The 18,869-nt window shown below is 39.5% G+C and overlaps 1 protein-coding gene across 1 annotated transcript; it reads left to right on the forward strand.

The window, feature by feature from the left end:
- Window positions 1–2,653: 2,653 nt before the first annotated feature.
- On the forward strand, window positions 2,654–9,982 carry copz1 (COPI coat complex subunit zeta 1). Its single transcript, XM_058410867.1, has 9 exons — window positions 2,654–2,785; window positions 4,297–4,365; window positions 4,987–5,068; window positions 5,180–5,271; window positions 5,359–5,414; window positions 5,510–5,587; window positions 6,547–6,598; window positions 7,052–7,090; window positions 9,568–9,982. The coding sequence occupies exons 1-9, from the start codon at window positions 2,768–2,770 to the stop codon at window positions 9,613–9,615; spliced, it is 534 nt and encodes a 177-aa protein (XP_058266850.1). The 5' UTR covers window positions 2,654–2,767; the 3' UTR covers window positions 9,616–9,982.
- Window positions 9,983–18,869: the final 8,887 nt, after the last annotated feature.

Consider the following 18,869-nt stretch of genomic DNA (forward strand, 5'->3'; position numbering starts at 1 on the left):
GGATGATGCCATTTTGGGGAACATGTGATGATTTTTCTTGACACTTTATTACTCTGAAGTAATAAGAGTCTGGCAAAAGCTAGAAGTCAAACTCAGACAGCATTAAGGTATAATCATTAATGCAAAGGGTATTTATATTTAGTTGTAAGTTCTTTCCACATTTCTTAAAGTAAACAGGAACGTGTGATGATACAGGACATGAACAAACTTTCATCTTTTTGGTTAACTTGAGATTTACGTTAGAGGAAAATGTGAACATGACTGATATTATAGATTTCTCACCATTTCCATACTAAATGTGGGGGAACTCCAGTTCTCTGAGTGCCCTGATTTAACCCCTGACAACTATTACAAATTTTACAACTGGGAGATATGTTGAGTGAAGACAAGAAGAGACAGCGTCCAAATTAAAAACTGGCAAGTCACAAAAAATCATTTTGTCTACATTACCGACCTCAGCGCATGTGCCAATGTCTGTGCAAAAACCTTCCAGTAAAAACTAAGTGGTTTGGTTCTTTACTTAGGGCTGTAGGGTTATTTCTGTCATGGCCTGTTGGTTTTTAAGTCCAAAATGACACAATGGAAAAAATACAATAGGGGTAAGACAGCATAGAATGAGCAAATAGCTCTGGTTAAGTTGTCCACACAGTGGGACAGGAAGGTCCCAGGACATGAGCAGTCCACAATGTGCAAGCAACTAAATCTGTTATAGATTTGTAGATCAGCATGACTGACACAGATATGTGTGCTTCTGAGAATGACAGCCTTGAATTATTTTGCATTTTAAACTAAGGATTTGTTTTATGGATATAGCAGGAAATGACCAGATCCATTCCTAAAGCCCAGGGGGTGACAGTAAAATTTTGGGCCTGTCCTAGACTCACTGTCTGTCTGCTCAGGACCCTTGGAATCATCTCAACCTGTCCAATTTTACAGAAACACTTTGTAGTGAAGCTTCATATTAAACACTTGTTTAAGCTCACCAGCTTATTATCAGGATCTCAGGTTAAACAGAAAGAGGCATTTTCAGAAAATACAGGATATGAAATACAGTACATCTGTCCTGAAGGATTTTCTGTACAGTTAATGGCTGGGAAAAAGTTTCAGAAACTCTGGTCTAGATAAGCACACACAGGTTTTAGGGATAGCTTTGGAGAAAATTTATAAGGTGAACAGAAATTAGATAAACATTTATGAGGAATGTGAGGTATGGGTTGTCTTTTATGATGCCGAAAGGTAAACCACATTACAAGAACTGGAAGCACAATAGTAATTATTAAAATTTAAAGCTATATATCAGTAGGTTTGATTTGGTAAATATGAATTCAGTGGTGTGGAGATTAGATAGCATTATTGTCAGAGGAAATTGTAGAAACAGTGACACACAGATTAAACAAGTGACGAATGAAACGTATAATCAATGGTGAAGGTGGTATGACATGAATCAGAGTTTCTTTTACCCTGAGGTTTTCTAAAAGCAGCACATCCAGATTTGGAAAATCTACAAGATAAGTTAGTTCATATTGTCCTGTTTTGTCTCTTTGTTTAAATTGAAAAGACAAAAATGACACTGCCCTGCCCTGACATCTGAAAACATACTGACTGTTACAATCTGCTGTTACTAGAAACTCCTTCTTCTTACAAACAACTTTAAAAGATCAAGTATTAGCCATTTGTCTATGCTGAGTTGCATGCTTTTGTGTTTGTTTGTTTTTTGAAATCTGTTTTTCTTAATAGATATAGATTGTGTGAAGCATCCACTATACAAGTCCTTATGAAAGAATTGTTACTATACAACCATAATAACATATAAGGAGTGCTTTAGTGTGAACCTGTAATGTGCCCCACAGACAGAACTATTGTCAGAACTGCTTTTAGAGAAAAATAAACAACACCATTATAGGTAATTGTGACTTTTTTTTAATTATTATTATTATTATTATTATTAAAATTACATTTTATATTGAAGCTAATGTTTGAACAGTGAAACATACTAAATATATTGGGGATGAATAGATAGATGGGCAAATGTAAGGATCTGAGCAAGTTTGACAAAGAGCCAAATTATGATGGCTAGACGACTGGATCAGAGCATCTCCAAAACTGCAGCTCTTGTGGGGTGTTCCCGGTCTGCTGTGGTGAGTATCTATCAAAAGTGGTCCAAGGAAGGAACAGTGGTGAACCAGAGACGGGGTCATGGGGGGCCAAGGCTCATTGGTGCATGTGGGGAGTGAAGGCTGGCCCGTGTGATCCGATCCAACAGACGAGCTACTGTTGCTCAAATTGCTGAAGAAGTTAATGCTGATTCTGATAGAAAGGTGTCAGAATACACAGTACATGACGGGTCAGGGCTGTTTTGGCAGCAAAAGGGGGACCAACACAATATTAGGCAGGTGGTCATAATGTTATGCCTGATCGGTGTATATAAATAAATAAACAAACAAACAAACAAATAAATAAATGTTCCGTTTTCTCAAATACAATTTAATAGAGTTTCCTTTTTTTTTGTTAATAATAAGTTTATATAGATATTTTCGTGACTCAATTTCTAGTAAAGAAGAATGACATTTTGCTGTACATTTTCTTTGTGAATATTGTACTTGCCATGTTTACTGTGACTTTAATCCTAGTCTGAGGAATGCTTTGACGTCATGAAGAACGTTCAGGTAGTACCGCCCACTTACGATTTGACCTTACACCCTATGATGCAGGCGGAAGTGTAAATCCCTAACTAACATCGGGAGGACGGTTAGCCACTGCTGGAAGAATGGACACTCTAATTTTGGTAACGCATATTTCTTAATCTTATTGACAGTTATTTACAGGATCGCGGTTGGAGAGTGACAGCACTTCGATGTAACACGTATAGTTTGCAACGATCGACTCAAAATGAAGACTAGTTAGCTAGCTAGCTTGATGTTTCAGATCCGGTGCTAGCAGCTGGCTGGCTCGTTTTCTATGGGCGTATGTCAATCGACCCTGTTCTCACTGTTTAGGTGCACTACGTAGAGCTGGGAATAATGGGTCTCGTGCTGTATTTAGTGCACTACAGATACGAGGAGCCGCTTTTGGGATACAGCCTTTACTTCTAACGAGCAGTTCTACAATGCACAACTGTTTTTGATGAATTAGGAGATTTACACGGCTTCGAAAACTAACTAGATAATACATTTCACCATCTAACTAGAGTTTGTTAGATATTTTTTGATTACTAAAGTGACATTTTAATGTTGTGGCACTCCTTCAGGAATTGGCCTGGACACTGATTAAGGAAAAAAAAACAACTTCTCCCTGATATTTAGTTCTTTAATAAAAGTATTGAGGGAATTGCAATGTGTTCTAAAGTATCATTTTTGTGTAAATCAATAATTCAGTGTAAAATAATCAGCCTTCAAATGATCAAAATGGTTCATATTACAGATCAAGTGAAATTGATTAGATGAAAAAGGCCTGTTGTTGTTAATTCTGTGTTTCTGATGACTGAAATCCACTTGTACTGTACCTCCATCTATGAGGACGATGCAGGATATAATCATTTATCTTGTCAGTTCCAGAGAAATTTTAGTTCTTCTTCTCCCAGCTTTTCAGTGTGAGAGAATGAGACTTGGCATCTATGTTTGTGATTTGTTCAACCTTTGCCTTTTGGTTTGCTTTCCCCTGTAAGTGTAGCTCTAGCTCATATTATAGACACACTCTATGATTAACTCTTACACCTGTGTCCTTCTGCTGCTCTTATAGGAACCCTCGATGTATAGATAGATAGATAGATAGATAGATACACTGATCAGGAATAACATTATGAGCACTGACAGGTGAAGTGAATAACACTGATTATTTCATCATCAAGTGAACATTTTGTCCTCAAAGTTGATGTGTTAGAAGCAGGAAAAATGGACAAGCGTTAGGCTTTGAGTGAGTTTGACAAGGGCCAAATTGTGATGGCTAGACCACTGGATCAGAGCATCTCCAAAACTGCAGCTCTTGTGGGGTGTTCCCGGTCTGCAGTGGTCAGTATCTATCAAAAGTGGTCCAAGGAAGGAACAGTAGTGAACCAGGGACAGGGTCATGGGTGGCCAAGGCTCACTGATGCACGTGGGGAGCAAAGGCTGGCCCGTGTGGTCTGATCCAGTTCCAGAGAAATTTAAATTTGTCTTCTTCCATCTTTTCAGTGTGAGAGAATGAGAGTTGGCATCTGTGTTTGTGATTAGTTCAACCTTTCCCCTGTAAGTGTAGCTCTAATCATATACACACTCAATGATTAACTCTTACACCTGTGTCCTGCTGCTGCTGTTATAGGAACCCTCGCTGTACACCGTAAAAGCTGTCTTGATTATGGACAACGACGGAGAAAGACTCTATGCCAAGGTGAGAAATTCAGTAACATAAGCCCCAGTGAGACAGTACGTATACTTTATTCTATCAGTCTCAGGTCAGTTCTGTATTAAAAAAAAAATAAACAGAACCATAACGACCATGCAGCATGGAAATGATGCTTTAGAATCCCAAACAAACCTGAGTTTGACTTATGGCTGTGATTCTATACTTGCGATTCAGTGTGGCACGACTGCAACACAGTGATGGAAGTGACATGCTGAGCAACAAGGAATTACGTTCACTATTTTTCTTTCTTTCTTTCTTTCTTTCTTTTGAGTGTCACTCGTTGCTTTTCAGCAACCTTCACACTCATTTCCATGAGATGATGGGATTATTTTTCCCTTTTTCTTTTTTTCACTGAAGCACATCCAAAATTCTTCCAGCTAAAAGTTGGAGTCTTAGCCTGTGCTCAGTTGTGTACTGCAAGCATAGAGCATTTGCTCTTCTCGGTACAGCACTTCTTCACAATACAGACTTAGTGGCCAGTAATGGTGCTTTCTTCCTTCTTGTACATTTATGAACTGATGATATGATACGGTTGTGAAGGATCTGAATCTGATCTCAGAAATGTGTGTGTCGTCTATTAACCTGATTGGTCGATCTCTTTTTCAGTATTATGATGACACGTACCCTACTGTCAAAGAGCAGAAAGCTTTCGAGAAGAACATCTTTAACAAGACACACAGAACAGACAGTAAGTGATTTGATAAGAGTTCTTCAGCAGCGGATCACTTCTGACTATAATGCAGTGCCAGGCTCTCTGTTCTGTTTGCCTTCCCCTGTAACGTTTCCCGTTCTTTAACAGGTGAAATCGCCTTGCTTGAAGGTCTTACTGTTGTTTACAAGAGCAACATAGATCTGTATTTCTATGTCATCGGCAGCTCACATGAAAATGAGGTAAGTCCTGAAAGTCGATTCTCCCATTCTCTCACCTCTCTGTCCACTTCTCTATTCATCCACTAAATTGTGTTTATTCCTTTGCAGTTAATGCTTATGTCCGTACTGAACTGTCTGTTTGACTCTCTCAGTCAGATGCTCAGGTACGTCATGATGAGCTCCAGCTGCTCTCAGCACATTTTTGAAAATTAACCTGACGTATCTTACATTTAATGCTTTATTTTTCTTGTGGTTTTAGGAAAAATGTGGAGAAGAGAGCCTTACTTGAAAATATGGAGGGGCTTTTCTTAGCCGTGGATGAGATTGTAGATGGAGGGTACGTGCCAACTAAGAAAAAGGAAAGAGAAATATTAGAAAGAGAGAATAAAATACTTGGAAGCTAAACCCTTAAACATGTTGGGTGACGTGATTGTTTACGGTGATAGGTAAACGCTGAAAGCTGATATGCTCTGACAGATGGAGTAAAAGTAAATATTTGAATTTAATACCAGGTTTATTATATGTACCATAGATGAGATTATGATAGAAATGTTATGTTTGTTAAATTATAAAATAAAAAAAGACAGGTACACAAAGGGCTGAACACACTCACAGGTTCTCAAAACTCCAACTATGACATTGAATCATCACTAACAGAGTACATGATTATATATATATATATATAATTTTTTTTACATGGCCATGTTTAATTATTATTATTAATGTTATTATTATTTTTTTTATTATTTTTTGAATACTAATATTATCATTAATATTATCATTTAATATTTGTAATAAAAAAGGAGAAATTAAAAAGAAGAAAACTAAAATATGATAAATATGAATAGCTTTATTAGTAAATGTCCTCTAAAAATTAAATATCTTTAGCAAATATTTATTTTATTACGGAAGTGCTTTATTTTAGCACGCGTCTTATAAACAGTATTAAAGTATTTTGTTAGCAAATATTTTTTAAATAGAAGGAAAGTATGATATTACATTTTTTAAGTATTATAAACGTGCTGTTTAAATGTAAAACATTTATAATATAGGTTTATGAAGCATCAGTGTGTTAGGAAATCATTTATTTAAAAAGAAATCATTGAAATACTTTTATGGAAGTGCTTTATTTAGATTTTTTCAAATAAAAAGTGTTAATAGATGTGTTAGGAAATAGATTATAACTAGTGTACAAGTAGTTCTCGGGTATTAATAGCACAGATAGAAATAGAAGAGTATTTGATCAGGTTGCTGTTCTGTTCCTGTGAGCGCTGTAACTCGACTGTGTTTCCACAGCGTTATCCTGGAGAGTGACCCCCAGCAGGTTGTACACCGAGTGGCCCTGAGGGTAAACCTTCATAATTCATCACTCACACACCTTTACAGTGTAGATTTGCTAGATCTTGCCAAAAAAAAAATCATCATGCCGGATCATATCATCGAAACGCATCTAGTTACTAGCGACATCCATAGCAGCTGAAGAGCTTTATTAATCCTCAGTGCTTTATTTATTAATTAGTGCTTGCTTAATTAATTCATTATCAAATTCAGGTACCCATACACATATTTAGCTGATTTTATGGTAAAAGGTTTTTAGTAATACTGGACATGCGTTGTATATGATCACTTTGCTGGCTAAGAAATGGCAGGTGACTAAATTGGAGCAAAAAAACCCCACTTATGATGGTGCACCTGACTTATTAGCGCACTGAGGTCCAGTAATGAGAGATTAAATAGATAAATAGATGATGTGTTGAAGAATGCTGCTTATCATCACTCGTTTTTCTATCCCCACCTCCAGGGTGAAGACGTGCCTCTGACAGAACAGACAGTCACTCAGGTAAAGAGACTCTTCAGCCGTGATGCTCTCTCTCTCTCTCTCTTTCACTTGCTCTCTGAATCTCATTTTTCTTGTGCTATCTCTTGCCATCTCTCTCGCTGTATCTCTCTCTTGCTGCATCTCCTCCTGTATCTCTCTCTCTTTCTGTCTATCTCTCTCGCTATATCCCCCCCATCTCTCGCTGTCTCTCTCTCGCTCGCTGCATTTCCCCCTGTATCTCTCTCTTTCTGTGTATCTCTCTCGCTATACCCCCCCCCTTTCTCTCGCTGTATCTCTCTCTTGCTGCATCTCTCTTTCTGTGTATCTCTCTCGCTATATCCCCCCCATATCTCTCGCTGTATCTCTCTCTTTCTGTGTATCTCTCTCGCTATACCCTCCCCAATTTCTCTCGCTGTATCTCTCTCTTGCTGCATCTCCCCCTGTATCTCTCTCTCTCTCTGTGTATCTCTCTCGCTATATCCCCCCCATATCTCTCACTGTATCTCTCTCTCTCTCTTCCCATCTGAATCTGTTATTTCTCCTTATCTCTCTCTCACTCTCTGTAACCCCCCCTGTATCTCTCTTTATTTGTACCTATCATTCACTGTATTTCTCCCTGTATCTCTCTCTTTTTCTGTATCTCTCCCCCCTGTATCTCTCATGTGTATCTCTCACTCCCTGTATTTCTCACTGTATCTTTCTCTTTTGCTGTATCTCCCCAGTATCTCTATTTTTGTGCATCTCTCTCTCGCTGCATCTCTGTGTCCATCACTCTCCTGTACTCTCTCTCTCTCTCTCTCTCTCTCTCTCTCTCTCTCTCTCTCTCTCGATATCTCTGCTCTCCTGTTGTCTAGTTGTAACCTAGACTAACTGTTATTTGCCATGGCTCTGAATCTCTCCACACGTGTCTCGTTTATAACATCGGTCTGCGGTGGTCCGTTTAGCCGCTCTGAGGCTTCGGAACATTCGAGCTCCCCTCGCTTCTGCCACATGTAAAGCATGATGGCTAATTATTGGCGGCTGTCTGGCAGCGGCGGCTTCCCGTGGCCTGATTGATGGTCTCATTTAAGAGGCCTGTGACAGACTGCCAGCATCCCTCACGCGCCTCTGATTAATGCAGCTCCTCATCCTTTTGCTTTATGGTTACGCTATGCCTCGCCTTTCCTCAAATTAAAATGATTAATTAATTCCTGGATATTTCCCTGCGCACGCATTACTCAGGAGTCAGGTTTCCCTTAAATTCGTGGTGGGCGTGTGCAAGACAGTGTCTGCTTTCTGCAGGATGTGTTTTACAAGCTTTGTGTTTAATGGCTGCTCTATACTTAGTAACTGCTTAGGTTTTGGTCAGAGGTGACATAGAAAGGTGTTAACGACACACATGAATGTTTTTTTTTTTCCCTCTCCAGGGTGGTGATGAATGATTACATAATGACTCTGTAAATATAAAGAGTGTTTTAATTGCACAATATTTAATCAGCGGTGTTGAGAATCAATTAGTAATTTAAGTCTGGCACCAGAGAGGAAAGGCCGAGATCTGATTTTATCAGCGAGGATGTGACACACTTAATATTATATAATTGATGATTTCTTGATTCTGCTGATTTTAGATTTGTGCTTCAAATCTAGTTAGCTTCTTTTGGAAGCGTATTAGCGAGTTGTTGAACCTCAGATCATGTCAGATTACACTGCTACATCGCTACAAGGCGGCCAATAGATATGCTCTTTGAACTGCTCTGTCGGCATGCCCCGCCCCTTTCCCCATCCTCGCCTTACAGTAGTAGTGTTTTCCACATGCTCTAAAGTTATAGTTTTCTTTTTATTGCTTGGATTAAGTGATTCAGCAGCTATAACCATAAATAAAAAACACACACATATACAAATATATTGTAGCTGTACCTTACTTAAGGTGTGTGTGTGTCTCTTGAAACCACTTACATGTGAATTGAAGAATAACATTGAGGCATTTCTCAAGTTCATGTGTTTGAATCAGGAAAAATGGGCAAGAGTAAGGAATTGAGTAACTTTGACAAAGGCCAAATTGCGATGGCTAAACGGCCGGGTCAGAGCATCTCCAGTACAGCAGGTTTTGTGTGGTGCAATGGTTGCTACCTACTGAAAGTAGAGGACAACTGGAGAACCAGCGTCAGTGTCATGGGCGCACGAGGCTTGTTGATGCCTGTGAGGAGTGAAGGCTAGACCACCTGGTCCGAACACACAGAAGAGCTCCTGTAGCACAAATTACTGCAACACTTCATGCAGGCTATGATAGAAAGGTGTCAGAACACACAGCGCATCACAGCTTGTTGTGTATGAGGCTGTGTAGCTGCAGAGCTGCATTGTGAGTACCCACACTGACCCCTGTAATGGGCAGCGTGAATGTTAGAACTAGACCAAGGTCTGATGTCACACTTTCTTTTACACATGGACTTATCTGTGGCTGCTTTTTTGTGAATTTAAACAGCTTTTTTTTAATGATTTGATTTCCTTTCTTTCTCTAGGTGTTGCAGTCGGCCAAAGAGCAGATCAAATGGTCTCTTCTACGATAGAGCTCAGCCGTCCTTCTCTTCCACCAAGATAACGATATATTCATCATCACTCCTCTCATCACTGTTGCCTTTTTCCATTTTTTTTTTCTCCCTTCAGTTTTTCTTTGCTGTGAATTTTTGGACCTTCTAAACATACTATAAACATAGTATAAACATGTATACTCAGTATACACCTTAAGAGAAGACTGAGCAACAAACAGAGGTCTAAAGTTTTATAATATGAACTCTGGTCCATTTATGATGACTTCTGGACAGTGATGCAGATACAGCGTGAATATAGAAACCATTTCTTTTTTCAGTGATCCAGACCAAGAGCGATTGAGTGGTTTCCAGTGTGTGTGCGCGCGCGTGTGTGTGTGTGTGTGTGTGTGAAAAACAAGTGTGATTTAAGTACATTCCAGTGATTAAGACTTCTTGCTGTTTTCACATCCATGTTATGATTTAAATAAAAAGGACTGTTCCACCATCAGGACTGTATTCCTTGTATTGTGTTAAAATATATATATATTTTTCACAATATATTGTTCATGTCATTGCCCTTAAGTCTTAATGTATTTGAAACTACTCCTCACACACGCAGACCTCACAAGTTGGATAAGAGCTCCATCTTCTGGTGAAAGGTCAGAGGCACATCTTTAGGTTTTAGTTTCATCACGCTGCAAAAAAAATGTGCCGGATTTGAGGACAAAATGATGTAATATGTCTTCTTATGGGATTACTACAAATCAAATATAATGTTATTTACACATTTCCAAGATTCCATTCTATTGTCAGGTCATTCTTTCTGGAAGTGTTCGCTTCAAATTTTAATACAGGCTTGGCATTAGTAAAAGAAAGAGGAAGAAAAAAAATCCCATTTTGATTTAGTAATCATATATTTGGCTTATTGATTTTATATTAGGAAATACTAGATTTAATTTGACTAGTCAGGATCTTTTCAATTCAATGCCTTCAGTGGTTAAGGTGTTGTGAGTTCAAACCCCAGGACCACCCAGATGCCACTGCTGGGCCCTTTAGCAAGGCCCTTAACCCTAAACTGCTCAGCTGTATAAATTATATATATCTATTTAACTATATATAGTTTGTCTGCCAAATGCTGTAGACATATTTAGCATTAGAAGTGACACCGAGAAAACTAAGCCCAAAAACAAAGGCATGTTATATTTAGAATATTTATTAATAGTGCTAGTGTTTTTTTAAGGCTTGACTTTTCACAGGTACTTTAAATCATCACGTAGCCTGTTTTCTTAGTTTAGTTTAGTTTAGTTTAGTTTATTTATATAGCACAATAAAACAACAATCGTTGACCATCGTGCTGTTCAAAAATTCAAAGATCAAAATAATAAAACACCAACCGAGACAGCAACAATAGTACATACAAAGGAAAAAACAAGCTCAGGATGACTTGTATGTTAAAAGCCTTTTCTATAAGATGCGTTTTAAGTTTTAGTTTAAACAGAAATTCTGTTCTTAATTCCTGTTATGTGGTGTAAAATGTATGTGACTATATGAACATATTTGCATTTAAGGATTTGAAGGGGGAAAAAACCCACACACTGCGACGGTTTAATTTATTTCTTCTGTGTTGAAACCTTGTGGGTATCCATTCTACATGTTAGTGTCACTGAACACCAGCTGTGAAGGTTGAAAATTTCACATCCCTCCCTTCTTCCTTTTTTTTTTCTTATGCAAATGAGACCTTGTCCCTGGAGTAATGCCAAAGACGGGGATATGCAGCGATGATGTATACCTGGGGATTGGAGGTGACATAAGACCACTCATGCTGATGTACTCAACCCCATTAACAGCCTGGTCTCATGCACATACCTAAAACAACGGCCCGGGGGACGATCTGTAGCATGTGCACTCAGACCAGCTCTTGTTCATACAGAAACCTTGAGCGTTCAGCCTGATCTGGAAACAGCAGATTATTAGATGATTTTTCTGAGAAAATCTTTAGTCCCAAGCATGTTTGCACATGCTGTCTCTGTTCTTGGCCCCTGCTTTCACTTTCACTCATCCTCTCATTAATAATTACCTGCTATTCATATCAAAGAGGTGCAGAACACCTTTATCTTGGCTGGTGGTGAAGTGAAGTCCTGAGGCATGGTGAGGTTTTTGCAGAGGAAATGGAGCTTTATTTCAAACGGGATGGAGCCTTCAGCACTGAATTTCCTCCACCGATTAAGTGGAGTAGCTCCTTCACAGGCAGGTGATTTACGGCTGGATTGGAGTGAGTCGCTGCCACCGTCGCTGCAGATATGAGCAGGACGCTGAAGCCAAGCTTGGAGTATTGGGTGTGCGAACACTGACCATCATATAGTTTTGTAACAAATCTATAATACATAAGAAATACAAGGTTAATCAATAATAATAATCAATGACAGGGGGCTGGGATGGAGGCAGAAGTGAAGTGGAGTTAATAGTCCCACCCTGAAGGTCATTCTTTTTCTATAAGGGCACATGTTAAATGGTTTATTCCTCTTATACTGCTACAATGTTTAGAACTTTTAATTCATTTAAAAGCACTGCAGTATTAAATTAAACACCTGTCACTTAATAGAAAGCACCGACACTGGAGACTCCTTCCATAGACATTTAAGAGAAAGAAAGAGAGAGACAGACAGAGAGACAGAGCATGCAGCAGCATATCAATAATTATGCATGTTTCCTAGACTCAGTTTTAGCCTTTATTAGATGACATAAGCCGTACGCCTTGTCCCCGTGTCCGCCTTGTTGCTATAGAAACGATCCTACAACAGAGTTGCATTAATATAAGCATGTGCTTTGAATTACAGCTGGAACTACCGTCAGAGCTGCTGTTCCAGAGCATTAATCATCATCTGCGGTATAATGATATGATATACTAGTATTCCAGGATTATTATAGTTAGAGGGAGGAAGAGCACACGAAGGAGTTGGCCTAAATAACTGTATAAAGCTAGGTTAGATTTTGCACATGTGGTGATTTATTCCTTGGTGAATTTATTCCGTGGTTATCTAATGAAATCGGCTTAACGGTTCTCTGTGGTTTCGAATCTTTTAATGATTTGGTTAAAATAACATCATTACTATGATTTGAGTCACTATGAGGTGGATATGATTCATTACATCTGATGATTTGCATAGGCATAACAGAACGCTCAGTAATTTTATTTGAGGTTTATTCAAATAATAAGAGTAGCTCCAGCCCTGCTTTTTTGTTTAATTCAAATTTTGTCCAGTTATTAAATAAGCACTGATTTCCCTCTTGTTTTGTAGCCTCAAATGAATTCATGTCTGTCCAAATAAAAGCCCAGCATAGAGCCTCAACAATTAGGGAAGAGAGGCTGATTCTTGGTTGAGAAACAAGCAGCAGGATTAGTTGTTGCACCTGATGGCACCTGCAGGCATTCAGCTACTTGCTTTCAGCCCCTAATTACAGTGGCAGTGCCATAAAAAAAAAGCCAAAAAGCCAATTTAGATTAATTCTACAGTAACGGGCATAATAGAATAAAACACAGCAGCTTGACACATTATACATAACACGCCATAAAGTTGTCAAGGACACGTAGGCCCGTGGCCTGAAATTGATAGATGCGCAGAGCGTGTGTGTGTTTGCCCATGTTGTGTTTCCAGTGGCTACATAAGTGAGTAATGGTCAATAGATTACAATTATGAGCACGCTTAAAGCAGTGTTTAGGTGTGTATGCCAAAGCCAGAGAACATCCTGAACCTCATAAGTAAAGCTGTATGAGAGATCACCATAATTGCAATGGATCAGACTAATCAAGGCCACACACACACACACACACACACACACACACATATATATATATATATATATATATATATATATATATATATATATATATATATTCTGTGGGAGAAGCTGTGCAAACACCATTGCCGCGATAAACGGCAGCAGATTGCATTCTGCCTTTGCTATAAGCAAATTTAGTGCAAGGAAATAGATCAGAAGTCATAATGAGGAACGGCTTGGATTGAAAGGGAAGTCAGGCTGTGGACGTGCACAAGGCCTGAATGAGATAAGATGCCAGAGGCTGTTTCACTAGTCCCACTGCTGAGCTCCACACACACACACACACACACACAAATGCACAGATGCCGGGCCTTGCACAACCTGACATGCTTTACGGCAGCACACACCCTCACTGGGCCCATTTACGGATTCCTATCGAATAAAAAAATCATTTCGCTCGGAGGCTGAGGAGACCAAAAACAACAAGCAGTGCTGCTGCGTTTCTCTGCCTCACCTATAACTCACAAAGCCATTTTCCGCTCTACACAACGACCTTCATTTTTATTTCATTTTTATACCGATGGCAATTAAAATCAATAGAAGACTTTTTGTGTGTGTGTGTGTGTGGATTAACACATTCAAAACTGTACAAAGTTATACAACTGACAGACAGAAATTCAATTGTGAAAATGCCTTTCTGCTATTTGACAAAAAAAATAAATAAGGGATCAGAAATGATGTTCCAGGAGACTTTTCATTATAACCGCTTTTTACTTCCACAATATTTCTCCACAGCACGTAACGGTTGGTTTTGAGATCATCCCCCCCAAAAAAGAATAAGATGTTATTCCTCTGGCTGGATTTCAGCATGAGAATGTACAGAATGGGATTTTTTTGGGGGAAAAAAAACACATAAATCCAAAACAAAGGTATGCCACATCCATCAGCCGGGCTGGTGCACATGTCCAAAAGTGTGTTTGGATATTTCTATTTTTCAAATCTGCTTGCACTATTAGTCGCCAGCTTTTTGGCACTGCGTCCGTATTGAAAACAGGCAGCGGCGCAAAGTTGAGCTCCCAACTGCTAACCACTGATGAAAGCAGTCTCCTATTTAAAAAAAAAAAAAAATGGCTGGTATGATTTAGGATGAAACAGAGATCTCCTCAGATCCCAGAGACTATCCTGCTGCGCTACATAGACATGCTGCTGTCCTCAGCCGCGTCTGCTTGTTTGTGTGAGAACATCTGGTTGCCACTCTTTGCTCTGAGCATGCGAGTTCAGGGTGCAGATTGGTTTCCAAGTTTTAAACAGCAAGCTGTTGGCCCAGGACCTTAGAACCAATAAAGATGGGAATTATCATATCATTCATACTGCTATCGAATTAACAGCTCTTGCAACAAGTAGCTTAGTGAGTTACTCTATATCGAGCTCTGAATGCAGATCAAATTTAGTGATGAAAGTCTAATGTGAAGCATTCCCATAATGGCAGACATACGACACCAGATAGCAGTGGTAGCAATAAAGCTTTATGACTTTTTTCTCTTTTTTTTTTTACAGGCTGCTATTTATTCAGAATGTGGCCCGAGGCGGACATGTGCTCCTTTTCCCATGTGCATGCTTTTCTTATGATTTAGATGCATGTTGGTTAAAAGGTACAGAGAAAAGAAGAAGTCTGTTGCATTCTGGTGGCACACCTCACAGCCTCTTTCTGTCCTTCTACCTTCCTCCATCTTTCTCTCTCCCCATCCCCCATCCCTCCTTCCTCCCTCTCTCTCTCTCTCTCTTTCATATTCTCTCACTCCTGCTACCCCTCCTCCCTGCGGATTCCCCCGTCTGCACCACGGTGCCCGTTAACAGACCCTGGCCTGACAGATTTACTGCCGTCGCTCTGCCATTGGCCGCCAGCGTGACAGGGCTGATTTAATGCTGGCTCCTGATTGGTCGGCGAGTGACAGGTGAATTTACAGCTGCGCTGCGATTTGACGGCGGGTGCCTTTGATGTGAGTTACAGCACAGTTGCTTATGGGACGCAGAAATGGTGTCAGGTTTCAATCGTTAAAAAGCCTTCTCCCTGAGGGAAGGTGCAGGGCGTGCACTACATTCCTGATCTCATGAGAGAAGCAATGAGAGAGGCAAAGGAGGGAGGGAGGGGGAGTTAGTGGGGGAGAAAGAAAAGAGAGTGGCTGGATGATTTAAACCAGGAGTCATTCTTGCTTCTCTGCACTTTTGCACATTTACTTTTGGAAAAAAACATCCCTTATTTCCAACAAAGAAAACATCATGCAGGACTCCCTGTCTTCTTGGAAAATGGTCAGGAAAGACCTCTGGATGTGTTCAGTCTTCACGAGACGTTCAGTCAGGGTCAGAAAAATGACTTCCCAGTTCAGGTCCTGCTCAGGGTTGGGTGTACACCCCGTTCGTAACGTAACACATCTCCACACATAGGCATACGCATACACGTGTGTGATTTATGTCGGGATGCTGTGGACATGCTGACGCAAGTTCACAAAATGTCTGCCTTTAGGGGTTTACTGTCCAGCAGAGTGGAAATTTGCCTTTGGCAAACGATACACAACCATATACCTACATCATATTATTAATAATAATAAGAACCACATATATTTATGCCTGAAGAGTTACACAACACAAAATGCAAGACAAGCAAGAAAATCATTTTTAACCCCCTGCTAAATGTTTATTGCCCCTGCCTGCTCGATCATTCCTCCCTAATGCACTAGCAGGGCTGTGCTAATGATGGTTAGGTGATAGATACAAATAAAAAACGTTAACTGTTGTAGATTGCTGAGATCATGGACCAAAATGAAATAAAAAGTCACTTGTACAAATGCTGTAGTGCATTTAAAAGAAAGAAAGCTTTTCTCATGCACTGTGATTGTTACTTACTGAGACTATGTCAGGCTACAGTATTTCTACACAACACAAATCAATATTACTAAAAAAAAAAAAAAAAGAAACAAATATATGATCGTTACCCTACACAGTAAAGTAACATAAAATGCAAGTGATAGAAGCTACATAATAAAGTATGAAGTATTTTCTAAAGAAATAAAATAGAGGGACGGTCCAGACTTCTCTTCTCGGCATGGTGATTGTTTTTTAAGGCACTAGTAGGCCAGTGACAAAAAAAGATAGGTAAAGCATAAAGATAAAAAAAAAACAAAAAAAACAATAAATGTTCACTAGATGTTAATAAAAAGACTCAGGTGACACAACTCTAGTTGTACTTTACTATGATTGATACCATGATGCTTTGATACAGGAATGTCATTTATCACACACACCTTATTTTGCCCCATCATCATCTTTTCCCCCCAAGCACTTTTTTTTTTTTTTTTTCACTTACGCCTATTTAGCTGATTCGGAAAAAATAATAATTGGGATATTCCAACACTCAAACGACACACTACAGCTTTCAATGCCAATATGTTCAACTATCCTTCATTTCTAATACCTAAAGCACCTAAACTAGATTTGTAACCTTTCGTAAAGCCATGTTCATACTGTAACTGCAATTAGTTGACTGTCACATAAATCTTCACTGGAGCTCTCTATCTGTGTGTGTGTGTGTGTGTATGAGAAGAGAGAGTGGAGTTTGTGTGTGTGTGTGTGTGTAAGTGCACCGCAATTTAACTTGAAATATGACCGTTTTCGACAGAATCTTTGAAAATTAAGCAAAACGTTGAGCCTCACCAGTCCATTTCTTTCTCATCTATTATCATCTCTTAGATGTTCACTAGGCATCCATGATGTGTGGGATAAAGCCCTGAAGCCTTAAATTAAGTGATCCTAAAACATATCTTCGAAATACATCAGGCCTGGAATTCATAAAGCATTTGAGAAGCTGCGCCGATCTGGAAGCTCTTTACGTGCCTCAGATCCCAGATAAAACTGAGGAAGAACCTGATCCCCAGATTAGTGCCCCTACTGAGAGATTTTTTTTCCTTTTTTTTTTTTTTTTTTTTTTTTTATGAACACAGATCCAGAACCGCTGTTTATCCCTCTTGCCCTTGCATTGCCCCTACCATATGCCTCATATCTCTTCAAAGCGATCCAAACAGCTGCTTATAAATCAGCGTATCGCTGAGCTGATCAGCAGAGGCAAACTGCCAAAGTCACTTTGGCCTAGGGTCCATGTGGGGCCTGGTGGAGCCTACCTGCTCTGGGCTCTTATCTGTCCATCAGCACACGCGGCTGACAGCTCATCGCTCAAGAGCTCATCGGGCAACCTGCGTGAACCCTTGTCACAGCTGTGACCCATCAAAACGACTCGGGCTAAACAGCAAGGCCGCTGCTCTTCATCAAACCCCAAGGATTCACAGCACGCTCTCCACTTCGACCTGCTCATCTGGAAAATTGCTGTTCGAAAGAGGCGAGTCAAAAAGAAGGGGAAAAGTCATACCAAGCCCTTCCCCTTGTCAAAATAATAATTGTACAGCGTCTAGAGACACGCATCAGGATCCAGGTCACCGCATGAACCTCCCTGCCCCTGCGTCTCTCTCCGTCGGCGGTAGATTGCGCCGTTGCTCTCGCGCTGAGCCGCATTCTTCCAAACAAATCAGGCTTTGTGGAAACAATCTGCAGACCGACGAGCGCATTTGTTGCTCACCAGGTGCTTATAGAAGGTTGGGGAGGCCTCAATTGTTGTTGCTTTAATTAGTTTCATTAGTTAGGCTCTGTCCCAGGAAAAACAACCGTATAAGCAGCTCACAATTTGGGACCTGAAATCATTCTTGGGTTAATAATGTTGTTAAACCCATGACACACACCCAATTTTAGACAAAATGCCCAGTGTATAATTTGGATGGTGTTTAATTTAGAAGAAAAGTAATTAGTCAAGCAAGTGCTGTAATATTCATTACTATCAAGACTTACATGTTTGGGGGAAAACTGCATTGTTGTTTGTATCAGAAGGTTTGGGAAAAGCATGGGCATATGAAATACTCTATAACTGACTTCTCACATGGGATCCAAATTTTGTTGCAGTGGTGGAAATCACAACTAATAATTATCAAACTTATTCTATTTACCATATATATTTTCTGGTTAGTAACTTGTTTGACTGCTCACTTGAATTGAATGGGTTAAATCCAAACCTCAATAACTCTAGTAGTCAATAAATCATGTCAGTAATGGATTTTAAGGGGAAAAAATGTGTTTCTTAAGTGTAAAGTTCTGGAATAAAAAGCTCTATAAATTTAATTTTACAGTGATCTCAAAGGTCCTAAAGAGGATAGGAAATGTTACAGGAAACGCTGTGATATATTGTGCTTTCAGTTTCTCATGACTTGCTGCCATTAAACTCCATCTTAACATTCTTCTTACTTGTCAAAACATAAACCTGATCCTGAAAAAGGCTTGAGATTTCCATACATTCTTACACCGATTAAGTGTTCCATAGTTTTTTGTGGTCCTTCTGTTACACGCTGGACTATGAGACACAATAACGCCAACACTGGATCAGTTCTCATTCACCATTTGAGTGTTGATTGATA

Source organism: Hemibagrus wyckioides, linkage group LG15, assembly GCF_019097595.1.
Source record: "Hemibagrus wyckioides isolate EC202008001 linkage group LG15, SWU_Hwy_1.0, whole genome shotgun sequence".
Taxonomy (NCBI): Eukaryota; Metazoa; Chordata; class Actinopteri; order Siluriformes; family Bagridae; genus Hemibagrus; species Hemibagrus wyckioides.